General features: G+C 35.3%; 1 protein-coding gene across 1 annotated transcript; it reads left to right on the top strand.

Moving 5' to 3' along the window:
• The first annotated feature begins 792 nt into the window (after positions 1-792).
• LOC110092204 lies at positions 793-19,190 on the top strand. Its single transcript, XM_020816644.2, has 6 exons — positions 793-1,090; positions 1,506-1,677; positions 3,328-3,530; positions 5,611-5,736; positions 5,821-5,924; positions 18,861-19,190. The coding sequence occupies exons 1-6, from the start codon at positions 793-795 to the stop codon at positions 18,990-18,992; spliced, it is 1,035 nt and encodes a 344-aa protein (XP_020672303.1). The 3' UTR covers positions 18,993-19,190.
• The last annotated feature ends 915 nt before the right edge of the window (positions 19,191-20,105 follow it).

Here is a 20,105-nt window from a genome sequence, read left to right as displayed (position 1 = left end):
GTTAAGCTTTATATTTATTTACTGCGGGGAATACTCCAGGACTCAACATTTCTTTTGCATTAATAAAAAATAAAAATATTTGGGACTGTTTGGGACAGTTGCAATTTTTTATAAAATTGATTGTGATGTTGTTATGAGAAAAATAATATAGCTACTAAGGTTTCATTTGAGACATTTTTCTTACTACTTTCTAAAACAAATTTAAAAAAAAAAAATTTGTTTGAATGTAGCAAAAAAGTAGTGTTCGAATTCTTTGTCTCAAATGAAGCATATGATTGTAAAAAATAGTTTTCCATTACATAAATTTATAAAAATAGTAAAAAAAAAGTAAGAAAATAGTAGTAAAATGAATCTTTAATTATTGTGTGAAAAATCAAACAGCTAGGAAATTATCCCAAATAGTCCCTTAATCTCAAAATTTCAACATATTCCCAAATATGATTTTAAATAATTTATTTATTAAAAATTGTCAAAAATTTACTTTCAATTAAATTCTGAATAAAAAAAAATCTAAACACATTAACTAATCTAGAATTAAAACGACATTCCATAAATAATCCAAAAAACTATCAGCTTCATCTAATTTCTAGACCGTATCTTGGTTTGACTTTTGAATGCAGGCAGAAAGAGCGCCTCTCCCGATTCCCGCGGGATCAAATCTCGCAACTCCCACTCCACAATTTCAGTGAGGTCGAGTCGAATGGACTTCCCCTTACCCATTCCCCCATAGATTAACATCTATCATTCAGCGATCATTCAGCACAAAGCGGCGGAAGAAGAGAAGATCAGCAAATGGGCGGTGGAGGAAAATGCCTTCCCAATTCCTCTTTCCCCGAAACTACAACCCACCCGGAATCCCTCCCCAAACCCTCCCTAAATGCCATTGGATGCTCCGATTACACAGTTGCAGAGCAATCGGATGGCTCCAAGGCGGAGTCGTTCTCATTTTCTCAAAGCGCATCCGAAGACGAGAGAGAAAGCAAGGTTTTCATGGCTCTAATGGAATCGTACTGCAGTTCCCGAGCACAATCCCGAGGCGCCCTTGATGATGAGAAGCTCGCCATTCTAAGGTCCTTTTCAGATGGATACTGCTTTAGCTATTAGGGCTAATTTGGTTGCATAGTGATGACTTTGTTTTCATTTATTTTGTGTGTGACAATGAAATCATAACTTTTGAGGGATTTAGCAAATCCCTTAAAATTGGATTTTTTAAGAAGTTCGGATTTTTTAGTCGCTTTAATAGAGGGTTGGATTTAGAAAATTGTTTAAATTCGGATGTTGTAAAACTTGGGAGTGGTTAATTACTGAAAATTGTTTGGTTGTTGATATTTTTTAATCCAAAAAATGGTCTGGATGCTAAGAATTTACTAAATCGTTAAAGCCTTAAAACTTTATTAAGTATAAGTACCTTAAATCCTGATATGGGCAGGATTTAGTAAACCCAAGGTTTAAAATGTCCTAAAAAATTCATTTTGGCTGTATTTGGTCAAAATCCATAATCGCAGATGCTAGAACAGGGGAAGGTACTTGTTTCTTGCAGGAATACCCAATTCCGAGGAACTCGGGGACACTTTGTGTTTATGATACTCGAAGCTTGTCGTTGGTGCCATCTGAAAACTTGCATTTACTCATGCGATGGATGACCAATGGCGTCGTACATGGAGAGATGGCCTTCCAGTGAGATAATTAGCTTGAAACCTTTTTATGGTGCTTGGTGAATTGCATATTTTTAATTTTCTCATTGATTTGGGAGATTTTTAAAAGAGCGGTTCATGCTTATGCTGTTTTCAATACAAGTCAATTTTTTTCTAATTGAATCATCATTATTATCTTTGTCCCAACGATATATGCTGATTTTTAAGATTGTAGAATTTTAATTAACAATTTATTAAAGCTGAATTTACAAAAGAGAAAAGGCGAGGCAATGAGAAGGCTCACACTTCAATAGAAATTACAATATCATGTTTCACCTATCTGCTACATGATCATGGCAGTCTCTATTGTCTCTTCATTGGCCACTAATACAAATTGTTAAAGTACCAATGAGATGAGTTCAGAAGCAATTACATGGAGCAACATCATGCTAAAATTGCTTGAGTATGGAAATTCTATGTGTAGGGTGTGTCAATTGATGGTTTGTTAACATTTAGAAATGGGAGTGTGCCGGGACAAAAGCTTAAATTAACCTGCTTAAGTGGAGCTGTTCAATTACAAATGCAAGAATTAAGAAATAGCTATTATTTTTAAGTTGCACGTGTATCTATAACTTTGACAACCTCTTGCTAAAAATGCCTCCACCGCCTTGGTTTTGATCTTTCTATTTTATTTTGTATTTATCATCTGTTGCATTTTTTTTTATTAAGAGTAGAGTTTGATTGTTTGATAAATCATTTTAAATATTCTTACCTTGTACTTTGTATTATGAGGCTTACTGTGAATAACAAATTTTCTCCATTGCTTGTGTGAGCATCATTTCACTTTGGCGATTTGCTCATATATGAAGGGCATGCTTTGTTGCAAACTATCAAAGAACAATTTTAGTTGGCATGCTCATTTGTGAGGTTTTCACATGAATCTACAATTTTTTCAAACCATTAAACGGCCCCTGCTAATTGGGATAAACTAGATGATTTTCGATGACAAATAATATAATGATGAGCGAAAGCTACTACTAATAGCAATTATTAGAAGTTGAATATTTATACCTATACATTGGAAAATTTGATGTAGCTTAACACCCCAACAAGAAGGGTTATTTCTATCATATTTTAGATGTAATTCATCTTTTGTCATGTTTATGAATTTCTTTTTGTCATTAGGAGCAAAAGGAGGTCAATATTGCTGATTTGTAAATATTTGATTATGAAGAAAAGTGATCTCCCATCGCTTGTATGATCGTTATATCAGTTTGACAATTCTGTTGTTGCTGTTGCATTTTGTTGCAAATCTTCAAATTCTATAATTTGTTGGTGCATGCATTTCAAAGTTTATCATGTACTCACCATTCCATTCAAATATTGAACAATGTCAACATGCTCTGATGCATTTATAATTATGTCCCTCTTTTTATATACTAGACTGTTCTAAAGTGAGTGGAAAGAATAAAATTAAATTGATATATTTTTTTTTTCAAAATCTCAAAATATATGTGAACTCCAGAGAGATTGCATTCATTTTTTAATATAATTATAATGTTAATAAAGTATTTGATGATTAAGTAGAAATATTAAGTGATCTGATGCTTAATTTCAGGACTTGTCTACATTAATTTTCTATCATTAAGCCCTTGCAGACTTTTATAAATTGATTTGTCTTTGTATGTGGCAGTATTTCAGATGATGCTATAAAAAAGAACAAGATGAAAATCAAGGCAAAAAACCTTCATGGCTACTTTTGCAAAAAGAGGACAGTAAATTTTGTCATTTTGGTTGTTAATGGAGTGTCTATTTTAGAATCAATGGAAAGCAAGGAAACCCAGTATATTGACATGATTGTTCAGACTTTTAACTCTCCATATGTTGCATTTAGAGGTGCGTGCTTCTCCATTGCCATTGGGCTGTATTCATGAATAATAAGCGGTTTTGGAATAAATTTTTGTTGCATCTTATCTCTTCATGCTTCCGTCTCTTTTCTTTTTTGCGTATCTTCCATGCAAGCAATACATTATTGATTGAGTATTAGCTAGTTTATTTAAACGTGTATTTCAATAATCTCTGTTACCCATAAAATGGTCGTAAGCTTTATGCCCTATTCTTATCTTGCGAATATCTTCCACTTGCGTAAGTGATGGCTTGCTTGCGCACACAATTTCTCACTTCCTTTTTTTTCTACATCTACATTAGAAAGCTTCATGAGAAGGGTGAGAGTACAAGAGATCATTGGAGGGTTTGTGTGCGTGAGAGGAGATGTGAAGGATAAGGTGACAATAAAGAAGAAAATAGGGAGGAGGGAAATAAAAAGAGGAGGGAGTGACACAGAGATGGCAAATGAATGAAGGCGTGAGGGAGAGTGACAATTGAATAAGAGATTGGGATTTTTAGTGAGACTGTACTCTTAACTAAAAATAAGATGCATCTTTGGTGCGACTGTACTCTAAACGTGCTTGTAATCATTAAATCACACCGGATTGAACCTATATAATTTATTTCCAATTTGTGCTTGTGGAAATTCATTATCTCGAGACTAATAAGGCCCTCTCAATAAGTATGTTCTTCTCACTCTATCCCTATCATTTGGATGATAATCAAAAAAATTTTTCTTAATCCAAGATCAACCAGTAAATCATAAAAAATTTCCACACTATGATATTTTGATTGTGTACTAACATCATCACAATTTACATCTTGCTTAACAACTTCAGCCTTTCTTTTGAAGTATCTCTCCATTTGTATGGAAAAAAAATGATATATAATTAAATTAAAAAGCAAACATATTTGAACGAAATAGCTATATATTTTTAATGAAGAATATTTTAACATACTTGAATCGAAAATTGCAATCCTTGTCTTGACATGTATAAAATTATAGTTTATTAAATTCTCTTCTCTAAAATTCTTGTCAAAGAGATTTGAAGATTTAAAATATAATATAAATTTATTACTTACAAAAATATAAGCACTAACCAAAATTGTGAATCTAAAATTAGGTTGGAAAATATCTTAATAATGTGCTTTACTCCAAAAATTTGGGATTAAGCTAATTGTTTGGATTAAGACGAAAATATATATATATATATATATAATTAATTAATTAATTTAATTCTTAAAATTTTAAACTATCTAACTTTTACTCTAAATGAAGTAAATCTTGAAAATAGCTCGAATATATTTACACAAAAGAATTAACCTTACTGTTAATAGATATAATAAGTTTGAAAATTTGTATACAAAAGAACTTCATACCGGTTAGCAGAAGCAATAATTCTCTCCAAAATCCAAATGCAAAAGCTATATGCAGTCAATCCAGATCACAGCACTTTGTTTCTTTGTGATTTCCTCAACAAACAGAGACGGTATCACGGGACATGGAGATTCGGCGAAGAACTCAACTCACGCATGACTGACAAGACTGTCTCGACGCGTATGGGGGCAGGGGGCACGTGCCTCCCCTGCCCCCATCGTGGCTACGCCACTAAAAAAGAGCATTCATTTGAGTGTCTTTCATAATCAAAGCCAGAGTATGTACTTCGAGAAGTTCACTTAAGAATATATGCGAAACTCTTGGGGGAAAAGCACTTGTTCAAGAAGTTGAGGCGAGGATTCTGCTTCTCCAAAATGAAACAGCATTCATTGGATTTTGTGTGAAAATGCAGCGAATGTCAAATGAAGTTTTTTTGATGAAATTCTAAATAGCAATGGGACATCAAATTATTGAATTAGTATTTTGCTATCAAAGGTAAACAACGAAGGAGTTGCTTTTGATTTTGATAATTATAAGGGAATGAAATTTATGTTACGAGTTAGGTAAAGAGCACAATGCTTTAGGCTCATCTTTTCTTGAAGCACCTGTCATTAGTATAATAAACTGGCATAGTATGCTGTTGAGTTTTAAAAAGTAACATAGAAAGTGTTTGGGCGTTGAACTAATTATTTTTCTCCATTATATGTACAGATAACAAGCCTGCTGTTGTAATTACGCATGGTGATAAATTGTCATTTCATGATCGTGCCTTTGTACGTGCTAAGCTTGGAGAATTGTTGGGAATCCCTCCTTGCATGCAAATATTTGACATTCCAGGTGGTTATCCATTGTAAGATTGTTTTTTTTTCCTATGTCAAAATTAGAACAGCATTCCGCTCATATGAAATAGCTGTTATTCAGAAAATACGGACTATGTTACTGAAGCATCCATTGTGAACCTGTTACGCTTTTGCATTGAGAATTCTGACAGAAATCTTCCTCCTAAACGAACATTCTGGATTGAGGTAAGCCAGTTCTAATTTTTAATTCTATGTACCCCGGCCCTTTTCCTTTATTTGCCTTATTTACTTTTTCGATTCAATTTGAAGAGACGTGTTTATGAAACATTTGGAATCTTCTTCACATACTAGTTTTCCTGTTTGACCTTAACAACTCTGTCACTAAGGGGCTGTTTGATTGCAAGTAATCCTAATCTAAAGTAAAACAAATACATGAATGCATTTCAAACCAATACAAAGAAGTAATTTCTAGCATTTATAGTGGAGTGAACCAAATAACTAAAAAATATTTTCAATACACTATATTTACTTTAACTGATATATCATGAGATTCATCAAGTAAAATCGCAAAGACATCATTTCTTAATTTATTGATTATGACATTTGAAACCTCAATTGCTGCAGCTTATGTGATTTTTTATGGTAATTTTGGAGCCACTAGTTTATTATTTCGAGGAGCATTATCCAAAACAACTTTATTTATATATTCATTATGTCTAGCAAGAAAATGAAAAAGTTCAAGGAAGTTCCCTTGATTTTCTGAATCCTCATATTCATCATGCCCCCGGAATGCTAATCCTTGTTGAAAAAGAAAACGTACATAATCAACGCTTGCATTTAATCGTGTATAATAGTCTTTATGATTTTGATCAGAAGGTCTTTCAAAATCAAATATGATATCTCTTTCTTGGTTCATTAAGTCTTCACATTTGTGACTAGCAATATTGTGCGCACTGTTGATATTACCAACATAAATATGAAATATATCCTTTTTTTTCCAATTTTTAAAACATTTTGTGTCAAAATTGTCACCGCTACATTGTTCACCGTTTTGAGGTCTATACAGATAACAAAACAAACAATAAGATGCATATTTTGCTTGTACTATATTCTAACCAAGCTTTATGTTAATCAAACAATGCAAGATTAAATCTACATAATTTATCACCAATTTTTGTGTGTGGGAATTCATGATTACACAGTTGACACAGTCCTTTCAGCAAGTAATGTCTCCGAACACTATCCCTCTCATTAGGATGAAAATCTATAAATTTTTTTTTCTTAATGCAAGATTGGCAGGGATATCAACTAAATTTTTTTCTACAGAGACTTGTTGAATTTGTGTATTGTTTTCCTCACATACAAGTTGTTGATTATCTTCTTCAAATTTTCTTTTGTAATACCGTTATATATCTAATTTTAATAGCAACTAGTTTAAGAATTTATGCTTGTAACAAAAAAATTATATGCTAGTAAATTGATCAATAATTAAAAAATACACCTGTCAGGCTGTTAGTTGCTACATATCAGTAGAACACTCGCAATTCTTTGATTATGGAAGTGTTCCTAAATGCAAAAAATATTAAAGCAATTTACATTAGAAGTTAAAATGCATAATCAAAATTTTGATTTTTTATAAACAAGCAAAAGTGTGGCAATGTTATTTTCTATTTTAAGATAAAAATCGTATAACTCCAATCTTCCAAAGGCCGAAACTCCCCATTCCCTCCTTGTCCACACTATTTAATTACTCTCCAAACATAAAGCCTCTCTCATTGGAATGAATTCAAGCCCTCTCACCTCTCTTACCCCTCCCCCTTCTCTCTCTCTCTCTCTCTCTCTCTCTCTCTCTCTCTCTCTCTCTCCAAATTCTCCTAAATCCTTTCCAAATTTAAAGGATTAATTAGGGAAATAATTACCTAATTTCCCTTCATCCTCCACCCTTTAAAATCTGAGCTATATTTCCCCACCTCGCTCTCTAACCTAGCTGGCCTTCTCCTAACCCTAACACCTCTAAAATCTGAACCTAAACTTTCCCAAGCCCCCTCCCTTGGCCGTTCACCTTCTCACCTCTTCTTCTACTTGGATTCATTGGAGAAACTTCTTTCTTTCAAGGAGAATCCTCAAGGACAACAAAGGATGTCTTCCACAACACTTCAACATTACATATCCTATGCATGGCCAATCTTGAACTCAACTCTAGATTTGTCTACAAAGATTAAGGTTTCGTCAACATCCTCCGATCACCTTTCTTCGATGTCAATCCGAAGGTTGATACTTCCGTCGAGGAATACTTGGAGCGTATCATATTCACTTTTTCGAAAGCCATTGAAGAACAGCTTTCCACCGTTCAATGGCAAATCACCGCCACGCCAAGAAGGGTGAACTCTTTCCCCCGCTTCAATTTCCTTCTTAATCTCTTCGATTGCAGGTTGTGTACAATATAAGGAATCATGCAAAGCTATCTCCCAAAGTTTAGTAAACGTAGGGCATGAGTGATGGACTTCTATGTATCTAATATTGTTGTTAATTTAGGGATGTTATTGGAAATCCTCTATATTTGCTTATGTTGAAGTTTCTAATTATTTTGTGATCCTAACTATTATTGTGTGACTTGGCCTAAACTAAGGCACCCCTTTTTTGTTTTCCATTTTCGTTAAGTGGCTAATATTTTAATTCTTATTGCTCTTACTTGAAAATTTGCAAATTCCTATATCAATAATTTAAAGCATTCATAGTCTTACATCACAATCTCTCCTGACAAACTCAACTCCTGGCTAACTGCACCTGCAAACTTCAGCTCCTGACAAGCTTAAACTTTTGTGCAAGCCTCAAACACCTGCAAATAAGTAGACAAAAGTCAACGCAGGGTGTTAAACAAAACTAGTACTGAAAAGAGAAACTCGAACTGGAAAATAAAAACTAGTACTGAAACATAGGGGTGTCAATATTTGACACGACCCGAAAATCCGACCCGGAAAATCCGGGTTGGACTCGACTCGTTTGATAAACGGGTCGGGTTCGGGTTCTCAAATTCGACCCGTTTATCGTTCGGGTTGACCCGTTTAGATCCGTGTCGGGTCGGGTTCGACCCGAACCCGACGGGTTGACCCGAATTGACAGCCCTACTGAAACAAAAGAAGCAAGAAGAGCTAATTTTGTGCGTCAAACACTACAACTAAAGTTAAAACTGCAGTGCATGGTACAAGAAGCCAAGTGTTAATGTAAAGATGATACTACTGTAAACAAAACACTAGTGAATGTGTCGAAACAATGAAGAGTACGAAACTAAGTGTCCCCTGCTAAATTCAGGCTAAGCTAAGTTTAATAGGCAACCTCTAATAAAGGACGTTAAGTCCTACTTTAGTCAGGATATTAGGAAAAATTTCCTAGGACATATATCTTGTCCCTGAAAAGTAACACGGGCTACTTTAAATGAAAGCAGTTAGACCCACTTCTCAAAAAATCAGACTACTTTCAATGAAAGCAGTAAAACCCACTTCTCAAACAATCATGCTACTTTCAATGAAAGCAATAAGAACCATTTATCAAACAACCGCGATACTTCCAATAGAAGTCATAAGACCCAAATCTAAATTTAAACTACGGGAAACTTCCAATGTGAGCCGTAAGACTTAAATCTAAACCTAAACCTACGGGGAACTTCCGAATAAAGCCGTAAGCCCCGGATATAAACCAAAACATATGATAAACTTATAAATGTAGTAGTAAGCCGCAATCTAAATCTAAAACCTACGAGTAACTCTCAAGCAAAGCCGTAAGCCCCAATTTAAACCCAACCACCATAATACTAAAATTTACATCTATCCACTTCAGTTATCTAGGGATCCTTGAGAAGATGCAACCCATGACTGCTAATCAGATTCCATGGACACTACGAGCAACGATTGTTAGTGTTGGTAGATTGAAATCTACGGTATTCCCGGGATGAAAAAACCATAGTATCTTGATCGGGTCTACCTCTATCCTCCACAAACAAGATTAAAACACTTGCACATTTAACAAATAAATTAATCTTTAATCTAGAGTTCTCTTCTATACGATAGAAGAGATAATTAACTATGTGGGCTTACGCTTGTAGGAAGTAGGAACCTATAACTAAATAAACCTAAATATACTTAATTGAGGGAAATCTGGTTAATTTAAAATCCAATCTACCTAATGGAACCTTAAGACCAGAAAGTGGAGTTCGTGCCGTAGCGCCATTCCTTTCCTCGAGCGAACAAAAGGTTAAAACTACTTGATTACTTTGTCACATGTTTGACAAAACACAACTAGTTTAAATATCATTACTCGTCACTTAAATGGGTTCTAGTTCATTCAACTATTTATTCTACACAAATAACCTTCAATATTGTGATCATCCTACACTCTATTTATTTAACTTGCATAATCAGTCGGCTTAATCAAGTCAACAATGAGAAATTCCTAGTATTGAAACTTTTGGGTTAAAAAAGTGTTACCTTGTCCATCATTGATGCTTCAATGATGCTTCTCATATGTGTCTAATAGAAGTATCACCACTCTTTTAGCTTCGCATGTGCTCGATCTTTATGTCATGCTTCTAAATGCAAAATCTAGAAATGCTTTGCAGATTTGTTAAAAGTTCTCAAACACTCTGATGATAGTCATGTTGGAGGGAAATCTTAACCGGAGATAGCTATATAATTTTCAAAATACTCTCAAAAGTGTAAAATCATTTATTCATAACCTAAATTCAAATCCTACCAATAGTTTAAATTCTTGAAATGAAATATTTTGCATGTGCTCCGATCTTTACGTCAAGCTCCTAAATGTGAGATCTGAGAATGCTTCGCAGATTTGTTAAAAGTGCCAACCACCCCGATGATGATTGTGTTGAATGTAAATTTCAACATGAGCGGTCAATTTTCAAAGCCTATTAAAATTTCAAAATCTAATATATATCAAATTCTAAACATTTAAATAGAAATTTATGCACCAAACATAAAACCAAAATTCATTCATACTTCACAACGGTTTGGCAAGGATGATGAATTGATGAATAATTTCAGTTCACAAAGAGCAGGTGTCTTGTGGAATGTATTACTATAATTTATTCTCAGTTGATTCTTGAAAGCAATGATGTGACATGTGTGTGACGCCCCAAGATCTAACTTGGAAGAATTATTCAGTCGATCCTTTAAGTCAATCTTCTACCAGAGCTATCTATAGTCATCAATCAGTGATAAACAGTCTAACAAAATCTATAATTTAAAATATCAATGTACATATTTCTATTCATTCCCAAAAGTTTATTTACAATACTCAGGATCTATACATTAATCACATGTAATATATCATGTCCTGAGTACGAAAAGAATCACTATAACAAAATGACAAAAACCTGATGATTCTTGATCAACCTCAATTTCCTGCTCCCTTGCCCTGACCTGAAATATTAACCACATATAATGAGCTTCAAAAGCCCAGCAGGTCACGTAATACTTACAACTGAAATCAAAGCACAGTACGGAAGCAATATGCATGTCAATCAGTCAAATCATAACAGTCAGTTACACATGATCATTGAGTCAATGCATAAACAGAAATCAATGCATAAATAGTAATCAGTACAATAACAGAAATCAATACAGGAATGTATGAAGCCATCATTATCAGTGGAAGAATCAATAAACAGTATAAAAGTTCGTAAAGCTCAACGAATCAATACGTGTATCAAATCTCTATAGTAGTCGCCGTTTCTATAACACTAGTCAATTCAGTAAACAAATCATCGTATCTAAAACGTCAGTCAAATCATTAAAAAAAATCTTCGTATCGGTAATACCAATCAAATCAGTCAATAATATCAATCGTATAAAGAAAATTCATCGGTTCAATAATATCAGTCGGTATAAAACGTCAAATCAATACTATCGTTCGTGACTGTTGAAATCAAATCAATGAAATAAAATCAATCAATGCTGTAGAATCGTATCAAAACGTACATTTGTAATTTAGTTATCCAATATCACGTGCTCAGTGAATCGCATGCAATCTAATAATTTATATCACGTGTTCAATGAATCACATGTCACTTATTTAGTATATCACGTGCATAATGTCAGTACAGTGAATCAGTAGTATCAGTGCCTGTATCAATATCAGTAACAATCTAGTGACATGAACAATAATGCTAGGATAGTAAAATCATGCAGAAACAGTAAATCCATACAATAACAATAAGAACAATGATTAAACACATGTAGTTCAATAATCATACTCAACAAGTAAAAGTCATGGCTATTACGGTGTTTTTCAGTCTTGTATCAGTACCAGTATCTTATATCTTGTATCTGTTAGCTCAGTAAAAAGAGTCGTCACTCTTTGCCCGTCGGCACAGTAATCATCTCCTTATAACTCCCTTCAGTAATCACGTGATCAGTAGAGGATAACACCAAACCGTATTTAAAGGAAAGCCCGTCGGCCCATCATCCTGTACATGTCAATCAGTTTCCAACCAACGGTTCAACCAGTCTTTATTTGTCTTTCACATACACAGTAGTATCACAGTAATATAACAATAATTTCAATCATATAACCATATTCATCATTATCTTATCAACACATTGTAACCAATAAACATGATTTAGCTCAATTTAGAAAACCCCTTAAAATATCGTATAATAGACATAAGTCGTTGTAAAATGCACAATTCCAGAAAATTACCAAATTACTAAAAATTATGTAAAATAACGTTTCAAAACTTTACTTGTACTGAATCAATATTTTTCAACATCCTGAAAATTTTCTATTCGATAAAAATCCCACATAATTCAAAATATCCGGTGAAAACTTTACAGAAAATACTTAAATATGCAAAATCATCATTTCTACAACATACCAAAAGTTACGCGGTAAAAGTTTCGTCAATACAAAGATATGCAAGAATTTCGGTAACGGAAACACAAAACTGAGCAGAAAAATACCAAAACTCAAAATCTTCGAAATCAGAAATAGGATTCAGATTCCTTACTTCGAGACAAACAAATCTTTCAACTACGTCGACGGGTGAAAATCGCTCCTCGGCCTCCGAAACCAAGCCTTTTCCTTCTCTTTCCTTCTCTCCAACTTTTCTCGCTCTCCAAAAATATCTTAAAATATCTCAAACAGATATATACATAATAGGATTGTACGGGACGATTCCTATTCGTCACGGGACGATTTCTCCTCTGGACAAAATTCGTTCAGACGAATTTGTTATCGTACATGGACGACTTGCTCTCTAGACAAATTTCGTCCCGACGAACCTAAATTCGTCCTGGGATGAACCTCTCTTCCCCCAGGTTTTGAACTGATCGTCCCAGACGATCTCAACTTCGTCCGGACGAACCTGGAAGGAAAACCAGGTTTCACAACGTGTCCTCTGATCTAAGTTATTTTGCCGCGAAATGACACCATTATAGCACTATATTACGATCATTGTCAAAGCCAGTATGTTCCATAATAGTTAAAAGCCTGTGGAGTCATGAATTAGGGTGCATTTGATAAGATATAAAGCCCTTTATTAGCTAAAGTTAACTTAAATTCATCACCTTAGAAAAACATCCACCCCAGGTCTACAAGATATTTTTGGACGAAGCAACCCATAGCTATCGACGCGGTTCCTTCTGTTAGGTTGGGTTGACTACATCCTTTAACTAAGTAGACCAGAGATCATGATAGACCAGGAAGACAGAATCATGTGATCTTCATCGGGCCCGTCGTCGTTCCCCAATTACCCACTTTAAGTATGTGATGATAAATTTCAAGTCATAAACTCCAAAATTCTAAACCAAATGATGGGGACATCAGATCAGCGTGGAAAGTTTATCAGAGACGTGGCCGCCGATCTACGGCCACGATCAAGTCCTTGTATTTCTGAGTCATGATTGTATTTTATTTTATTTATGCATTTTCTTATTTGCTTAGGTGACGTTATTATTTCCCTTTGTACCCCTTTCATGGGAGTGGTCGCATGTAAGCCCAAAGGGCAAGTTGGTCTTTTATCTTCTTGAGTCTTTGTACCCGGCTATATATAGCCTCATTTCCTTTGTTTTGAGCTAATGAATAAATGAATGAGTATTGAGTTTTCTTCCTACACTTGTTTTGAGTGCATTGAGAGTTCTAATGGAGAGAGCTTCCTAGGAGAGGAAGGAGATCGGCGCATCACCCACCAACCTTGAATACAGCCTGGTTCGTGGTTTTTCTCTTTGTATTTTCGTCTTCCCTCGCCATCGTCCATCTTTCGTCTTCGAATCCTCCATCTCCACCGAAATTTCCCTCAACTTCCTCCACACACCCAGCTCTATTAAAATCCCTCATAGCCCCGGCCACCTCCACCCGACCTCACTTGGCTGCCGTCCATAGCTCCTTAGCCGCCGGCCCCCACTCCCTTTAATTCTCTTATTTTGTTTCCTAATTTAGGTTGGGATCATTTGGAATTAATGTGAAATTCAAATCCCTTCAAATTTGAATTCAAAATATTTCTTAAATTATCTCATCTATTTTAGGAAAGTATTTGATTTAGTCTAAATTTGAATTTTAAATTCAAAAGGATTTAAATCAAATCTTTCCTAAACTTAGAACCGTAAATTAGGAATCCTGATTGGCCCTCATTAACTCACCCACTCACCCATGCATGCCGCCGGTCCTCTTTCCCTAACCCATTAATTCTTTTGAATTATTTCCTAATCTCATCTATTACTTGGGAAATAATTTGAAATCACCCATAAATCCCCTCTTGAGTGAATTTCCTACTCACCTTGCTTGGATTGATTTGTTGCCTAAGTGGTCACGTCACTTTAAGTCACTTTAAGAAATAAATCAAGTCTTCCCTATTCTCTTTTCTCTGTTTGCCGCCCAACACCCGCCTCCCTCTCATACCCGTCTCCTCTCCTCTCCAACCTCCACCTTCTCTCATTAGGCTAAGTCTTTGGATGCCTTGAGTTCCTTTCTTCCAAGCCTCTTCTATTACACTAAATCTGAGAATTTTCTCAGATTTATGGAGCAAAGCCTGAACACAATTTCAGGTTTTGAGATCAACACTTGGAAATAGATCCCCAACCATTTATTAGAGAAACTTCTTTCTCTACAACAAAGTTCGAGATTGCTGACGTTATTGGGAAGAGATCATCCTTGAGCATTTATGAATGGCGGATCCGATTTCTGAGTCTCCTTAGCAAAGGTTTTTTTTCTTCACTTGCATCTTATTTCTTTGGAATCTAAATTATCTTTGGCTTGATTGTAATCGCAAAGACTCATCCAAATGCCCTTTCTAAGCCTAGTAATTCGTAGGTTATTGAGTGTACTTTCTTTGCATCCTAAATCTCGTTATTAGACTAGGGATTAAATTGAAGACTACTATTTTGCATTGTTTCAATTGTCTTATTTATCTTGAAATTTTCAAATCTTGGAGCATGTGATTTAGCCTACGCAAAGCATCTATTTATTTGTTTTAGTCGACGTTGAGAATTGCTAACAATTTTAATCCAAGATTATTCTAATCGAAGAATTGTGCAATGCTTAAAATGAAGCCATAAGCATGTCATCTAAGTAGTCCTGCATCAAGAGCATACCATGCTCTGATACCAGATGATACAGGACTACTTAGATGCAAAGCTTATGGCTGATGATACAGGACTACTTAGATGACATGCTTATGGCTTCATCTTAGTCATTGCACAACTCTTCGATTAGAATAATTTTGGATTAAAATTATTAGCAATTCTCAACGTCGACTAAAACAAATAAAGAGATGCTTTGCGTAGGCTAAATCACATGCTCCAAGCTTTGAAATTTTCAAGATAATAAGACAATTGAAACAATGCAAAATAGTAGTCTTCAATTTAATCCCTAGTCTAACAACGAGATTTAGGATGCAAAGAAAGTACACTCAACAATCTACGAATTACTAGGCTTAACAAGAGCACTTGGATGAGTCTTTGCGATTACAATCAAGCCAAAGAGAATTTAGATTTCAAAGAAATAAGATTCAAGTGAGAAAAGAAACCTTTGCCAAAGAGACGTGGAGATCCTCCACTCAAGGCCTTCGACATGCTCGTTGATGGCTTCCGTTAGAACGCACAAGATGCCATCCACGCCCTCTTCAATAGTATGGTCAATCTCCTTCTCCTTGATGATGTACTCGGATATCTTGAAAAGAAAGAAGCTTCTCTTGCCTTGTGGGATGGGAAGGAACCAAAAGCTGAAATCTGAACTCGGTTTCAGATTCTTGTAAGTAGATTATGGGAAGCTAGTAGAGGAGATCCAAGATGAGCCCTTGGAAAACTCGGCCAGCAGCAGGTAATGATTTCCAAATTCTTCTCATAGGGAGATCAAGCACTAAGAGAGAAATTTCTAAAAGAAATTCCAATAGGGAGGCTGACGGGTACGTGAGAGAGGAATTTCAGGAATTTATTTCCTAGTTCAGAATGCGATTTTAGGAAATAATAAAGAGATGGGGCTTGAGGAAAATTCGGCCCAGGCAGAGATATGGGAGATTTGAAATTATTTCCCAAAAGCCAAGGATTGGTTTAGGAAATATTTCCCATCTCAAGCTATGATTGGGCCGGCGGTATCCATGGGAAAAAGGAAGGGATTTAGGGAGTTAATATAGCTTCCAGATTTAGATTTATGAGATTAGAAAGCTTTAATGAAATCCTCTCTCATTCAAAATTCAAATAGGATTGCATGAATGAACTTTCCTAAAATAGAAGTTGAAGATTAGGAAAGTTTTGAATTTCAAATCAATTGAATTTGAATTTCAAATTTATCCAACTTTGATCAGATCTAAATTAGGAAACTTCTAGGAGGTAATGAAGTGGAGATGGCCGGTGGTCTTTGAATGGTGGCCGGCGGCTTTATGGAGGTTGGGGGAAAATTTGGCCGTGGGGTGTGGAGAGGGGTGGAGGAGTCGGGTGAAGAGGGGAAAATCGGCGGCTAGGTGGGAGGAAAGAAAAAAAAAAAGAGAAGAGCGAGAAAAAGATAAGAGATATGAGAAGGAACCACGAACCCGACTTATCTAGGTTGGTGGGTATTACGCCAATCTTCTTCCTCTCCTAGGAAGCTCTCTCCATTAGAACTCTCAAGCTCTCAATGCCATGCAAGAAGGAATTTTCATAATCAATCATTCCTTAAGCATAATAGAATAAAGTGGGGCTTTAAATAGCCTCCTACAAATGACTCGAAACAAAAGACACAAACGCCCTTTGGGCTTACATACGACAACTCCCATAAGAGGGGTACAACGGGAAATAAAACAACATAAGCAAATGAAAAAAATAAAAATACATCAGCACATAAGCAAATAACAAACTATATGAAAATAAAAATACATCAACGACTCAAAAATATAAATACTCGATCGTGGCCGTAGATTGGCGGCCGCGTCTCTGATAAACTCTCCATGAAGATCTGATATCCCCATCACAAATTTAAACCCTAAAATTATTTATATTATATGTGTATGGTAATTATTCTGACCTATTTAACGACTAGCCTTAATCGAAAGTTGTCTCTCATTATTGAGAGAGGCAATTAACTATCACGGCTTGTGTCTATGGGAAATCAGAACTCATATCATAAAATCGACGCAAAAAAGGGGCAAAATCTCTGGGTAATGTCATACCTAAAACCCAATCTGCCTTTTGAAAATTTGCCCATGAACCTAAACTCGTTAAAACTCTCCCTTTAACAAAAGAAGGCGCAGAGAGGCCGGGGTGCGAATTTTTGGAGCCCACAAACAACCCATAAGGTAATGTATCAGACCCTAAATGAGAGATTATTAAGTTTGGTCTAAATTTCAATGAAGTTTCTGACTGGTGAAGCAAGTGTAGGGAACAATTATTACGTCCTCTGACCGGACGTAGAGCTACGTTCGGCCGCCAATAACATGTCGCCACGTGCTCTTACTCTTTACCGCGCGGCCCGACGACTTGACCCGGAGCGGAACCCGAGAATGCTATGTTCGCAATTTTCTCGGTATTGCTCAGTATTTGCTCGGTATTTGCTAGGTATTGCTTTGCAAAAATGAGAAATATCGCTCTGTGAAGACCAATACCATGCAAATACCGAGTTGTACCGAGTTTTTTACAACTCGGTACAACTCAGTATTTGCTCAGGATTTGCTCGGTATTGCTAGGGATTTGCTCGATATTGCTAGGTATTTGCTCGGTATTGCTAGAAAAAACTCGATACAACTCGGTACAACTCGGTATTGCTAGGGATTTGCTCGGTATTGCTAGGTATTTGCTCGGTATTGCTAGAAAAAACTAGGTACAACTTGGTATTTGCTCGGTTTTGCTAGGTATTTGAAATATATCCAAAAGGTGATGGGATGTTGTTTGGCTCGTCAAGGATTTAAAAAAAACGCACATGCCAGAATCCAAAAAACAGCGGGTCGGGTCGGCGACTTTTCTTCATGCTATATGGCGCTAAAACATTGGTGGCCGAACGTAGAGGAGCGTACGTTCACCGGACCGAATAAAAGTTCCAAGTGTAGGTCGTGAGCACCAATCATCTATTCCAATGTTCCTTCTCGAATTCTTCAATATGATGCTTCCTTATTTGAAGGTTGCATATTATACTTGCTTCAGGTCTCATGTTAGACTGTAACAGAAAGTGAGAATTGGTGTTATTGGCTTAAATTTAAGCTTGGTGCTTTCTACATTTTGCACCTGACACTTTGCAAGGGTAAAGAGGTAAAAAATGGTGTTGCATGGTGTTGCACACTTCGTTGCTTATACCTCAGACTCCCTCTGGGAAGATTTTTAGCTTGGACTTCATCATGCATTTTTTAGAGTTACGATTAGGTTAGATAATTATATCAAAAACCCTAAATTCCTTTGAATTTTAATTGGCTTGAATGAAAATGATTTTCATGAACTCAAAGAATACTCTATTGAAAGGTCGATTCAAATCGACTTGAATTTCAACTTTCCTAAATATGACTGCCCGGGTTGTTTATGTGCCGGGCTTGTTTACGTTACAGTTTTTGTAGAGCATTTGTTTGTTATTGCTAGCTTTCTTTCATGCAGCACGACAATGGTGCCTTATTGCTAGCTCTTAAATAATTTTTTTTAGATTGCATGCTCTCCGGAGACTAAGATATTAAATTCATCATATCAATCAATGCTACAGGCACAAAGGTCTTTGAAGAAAATTTGCAGCATAATGCAACAGCAGAATCCTTTTGAAGTGCTGATTTTATTTGTGTCCTGCTTTGTGTCTATCTACGCTCTGGTGCGGATCATATTATTGCAAATGGAGTGAAGAAATGCTATGCCCCATTTCTGTCACCTACGACTTGGATACCTTTACTTCTCATGTAAAGAAGCTTCATAGAATAAAGTAGGATTTTGTGAATTATACATTTCATTGATTTCTCTGTTCATCAGTGCCCCTTTTAGTTTTTCCATGCCAATTGAAAACTGCGCAATAAGCATCTTTGTTGATTTTTGCTTCGTTTGAGATAATTTTAGGCCACTATCTTTTTCTTTTTTTTTTAAAGAGTTTTTTGTACTTAAAAATATTTTTACAAAACAGTAAAAAAATTGTTCCAAATGAACCCGGTTAAAAGAAGATGAGTATCTCATATAAAATCCAAAATCTTCAGTAATCATAGCTCATAATCTGCAAGTTTAATGATATTATCAACCACTTCACCATTATATCAATACATAAAGAATCACTTGAATGTCAAATGAAATACTTGAAATGTAATTGAATATTTTGAAATATTAATTGAAGGATTATATAATTTGATAGTAGGATTGTGTGTTTTACTAAAACTTATATATTTTATCAAAAATTGATACAAGGGAAAAAAATTACAAAGTTTAAAATATATTATATAATTCTAATTTAAATTTAATTTTTAAGTATATTTTAAGTTAAATAGGCGACTTGACAAACTTATAGGCCGATTCACGATGAGCTCGTGCTCGTAGAATATATGAGCTCCAGCATAGGCTCAAACATAAACTCCTGGCTTGATAAGTTTGACTCATGAGCTTCTTAATATGCTGAGTCATCTCTGCTCACTTGTACTCCTACTCGAAGTGTATCATTTTTATATTTATTTAAATAAAATAGCAAAAGCTATTTATTTTTGCCAAACCATGTGGCAATCCTTATCAAAGAGTTCACGTGCTAGATCTCACAAAGATAATTTCTTTGAGTGGTCCTTTCCTTCCATTTCTCTCAAGTATTTTGTTTTAAGTTATATTAATAAGATGAAGTGTGAGTGGTGGTGAGTAGCTGCCTTTTGCTTTCATTCAGAGATGGGCTACAATAATGTTAGTAGATCCAACAGACAGAAAATCAAGCCTTCAGTCACCTCACATAATGAGAATTTGGCCATATTTAATAAAACCAAACTTAATC

The sequence above is a fragment of the Dendrobium catenatum genome, unplaced genomic scaffold, assembly GCF_001605985.2.
Source record: "Dendrobium catenatum unplaced genomic scaffold, ASM160598v2 fragScaff_scaffold_621, whole genome shotgun sequence".
NCBI lineage: Eukaryota > Viridiplantae > Streptophyta > Magnoliopsida > Asparagales > Orchidaceae > Dendrobium > Dendrobium catenatum.
The sequence above is the reverse complement of the archived record's forward strand: the minus strand, read 5'-3'. Positions and strand labels throughout refer to the sequence as shown.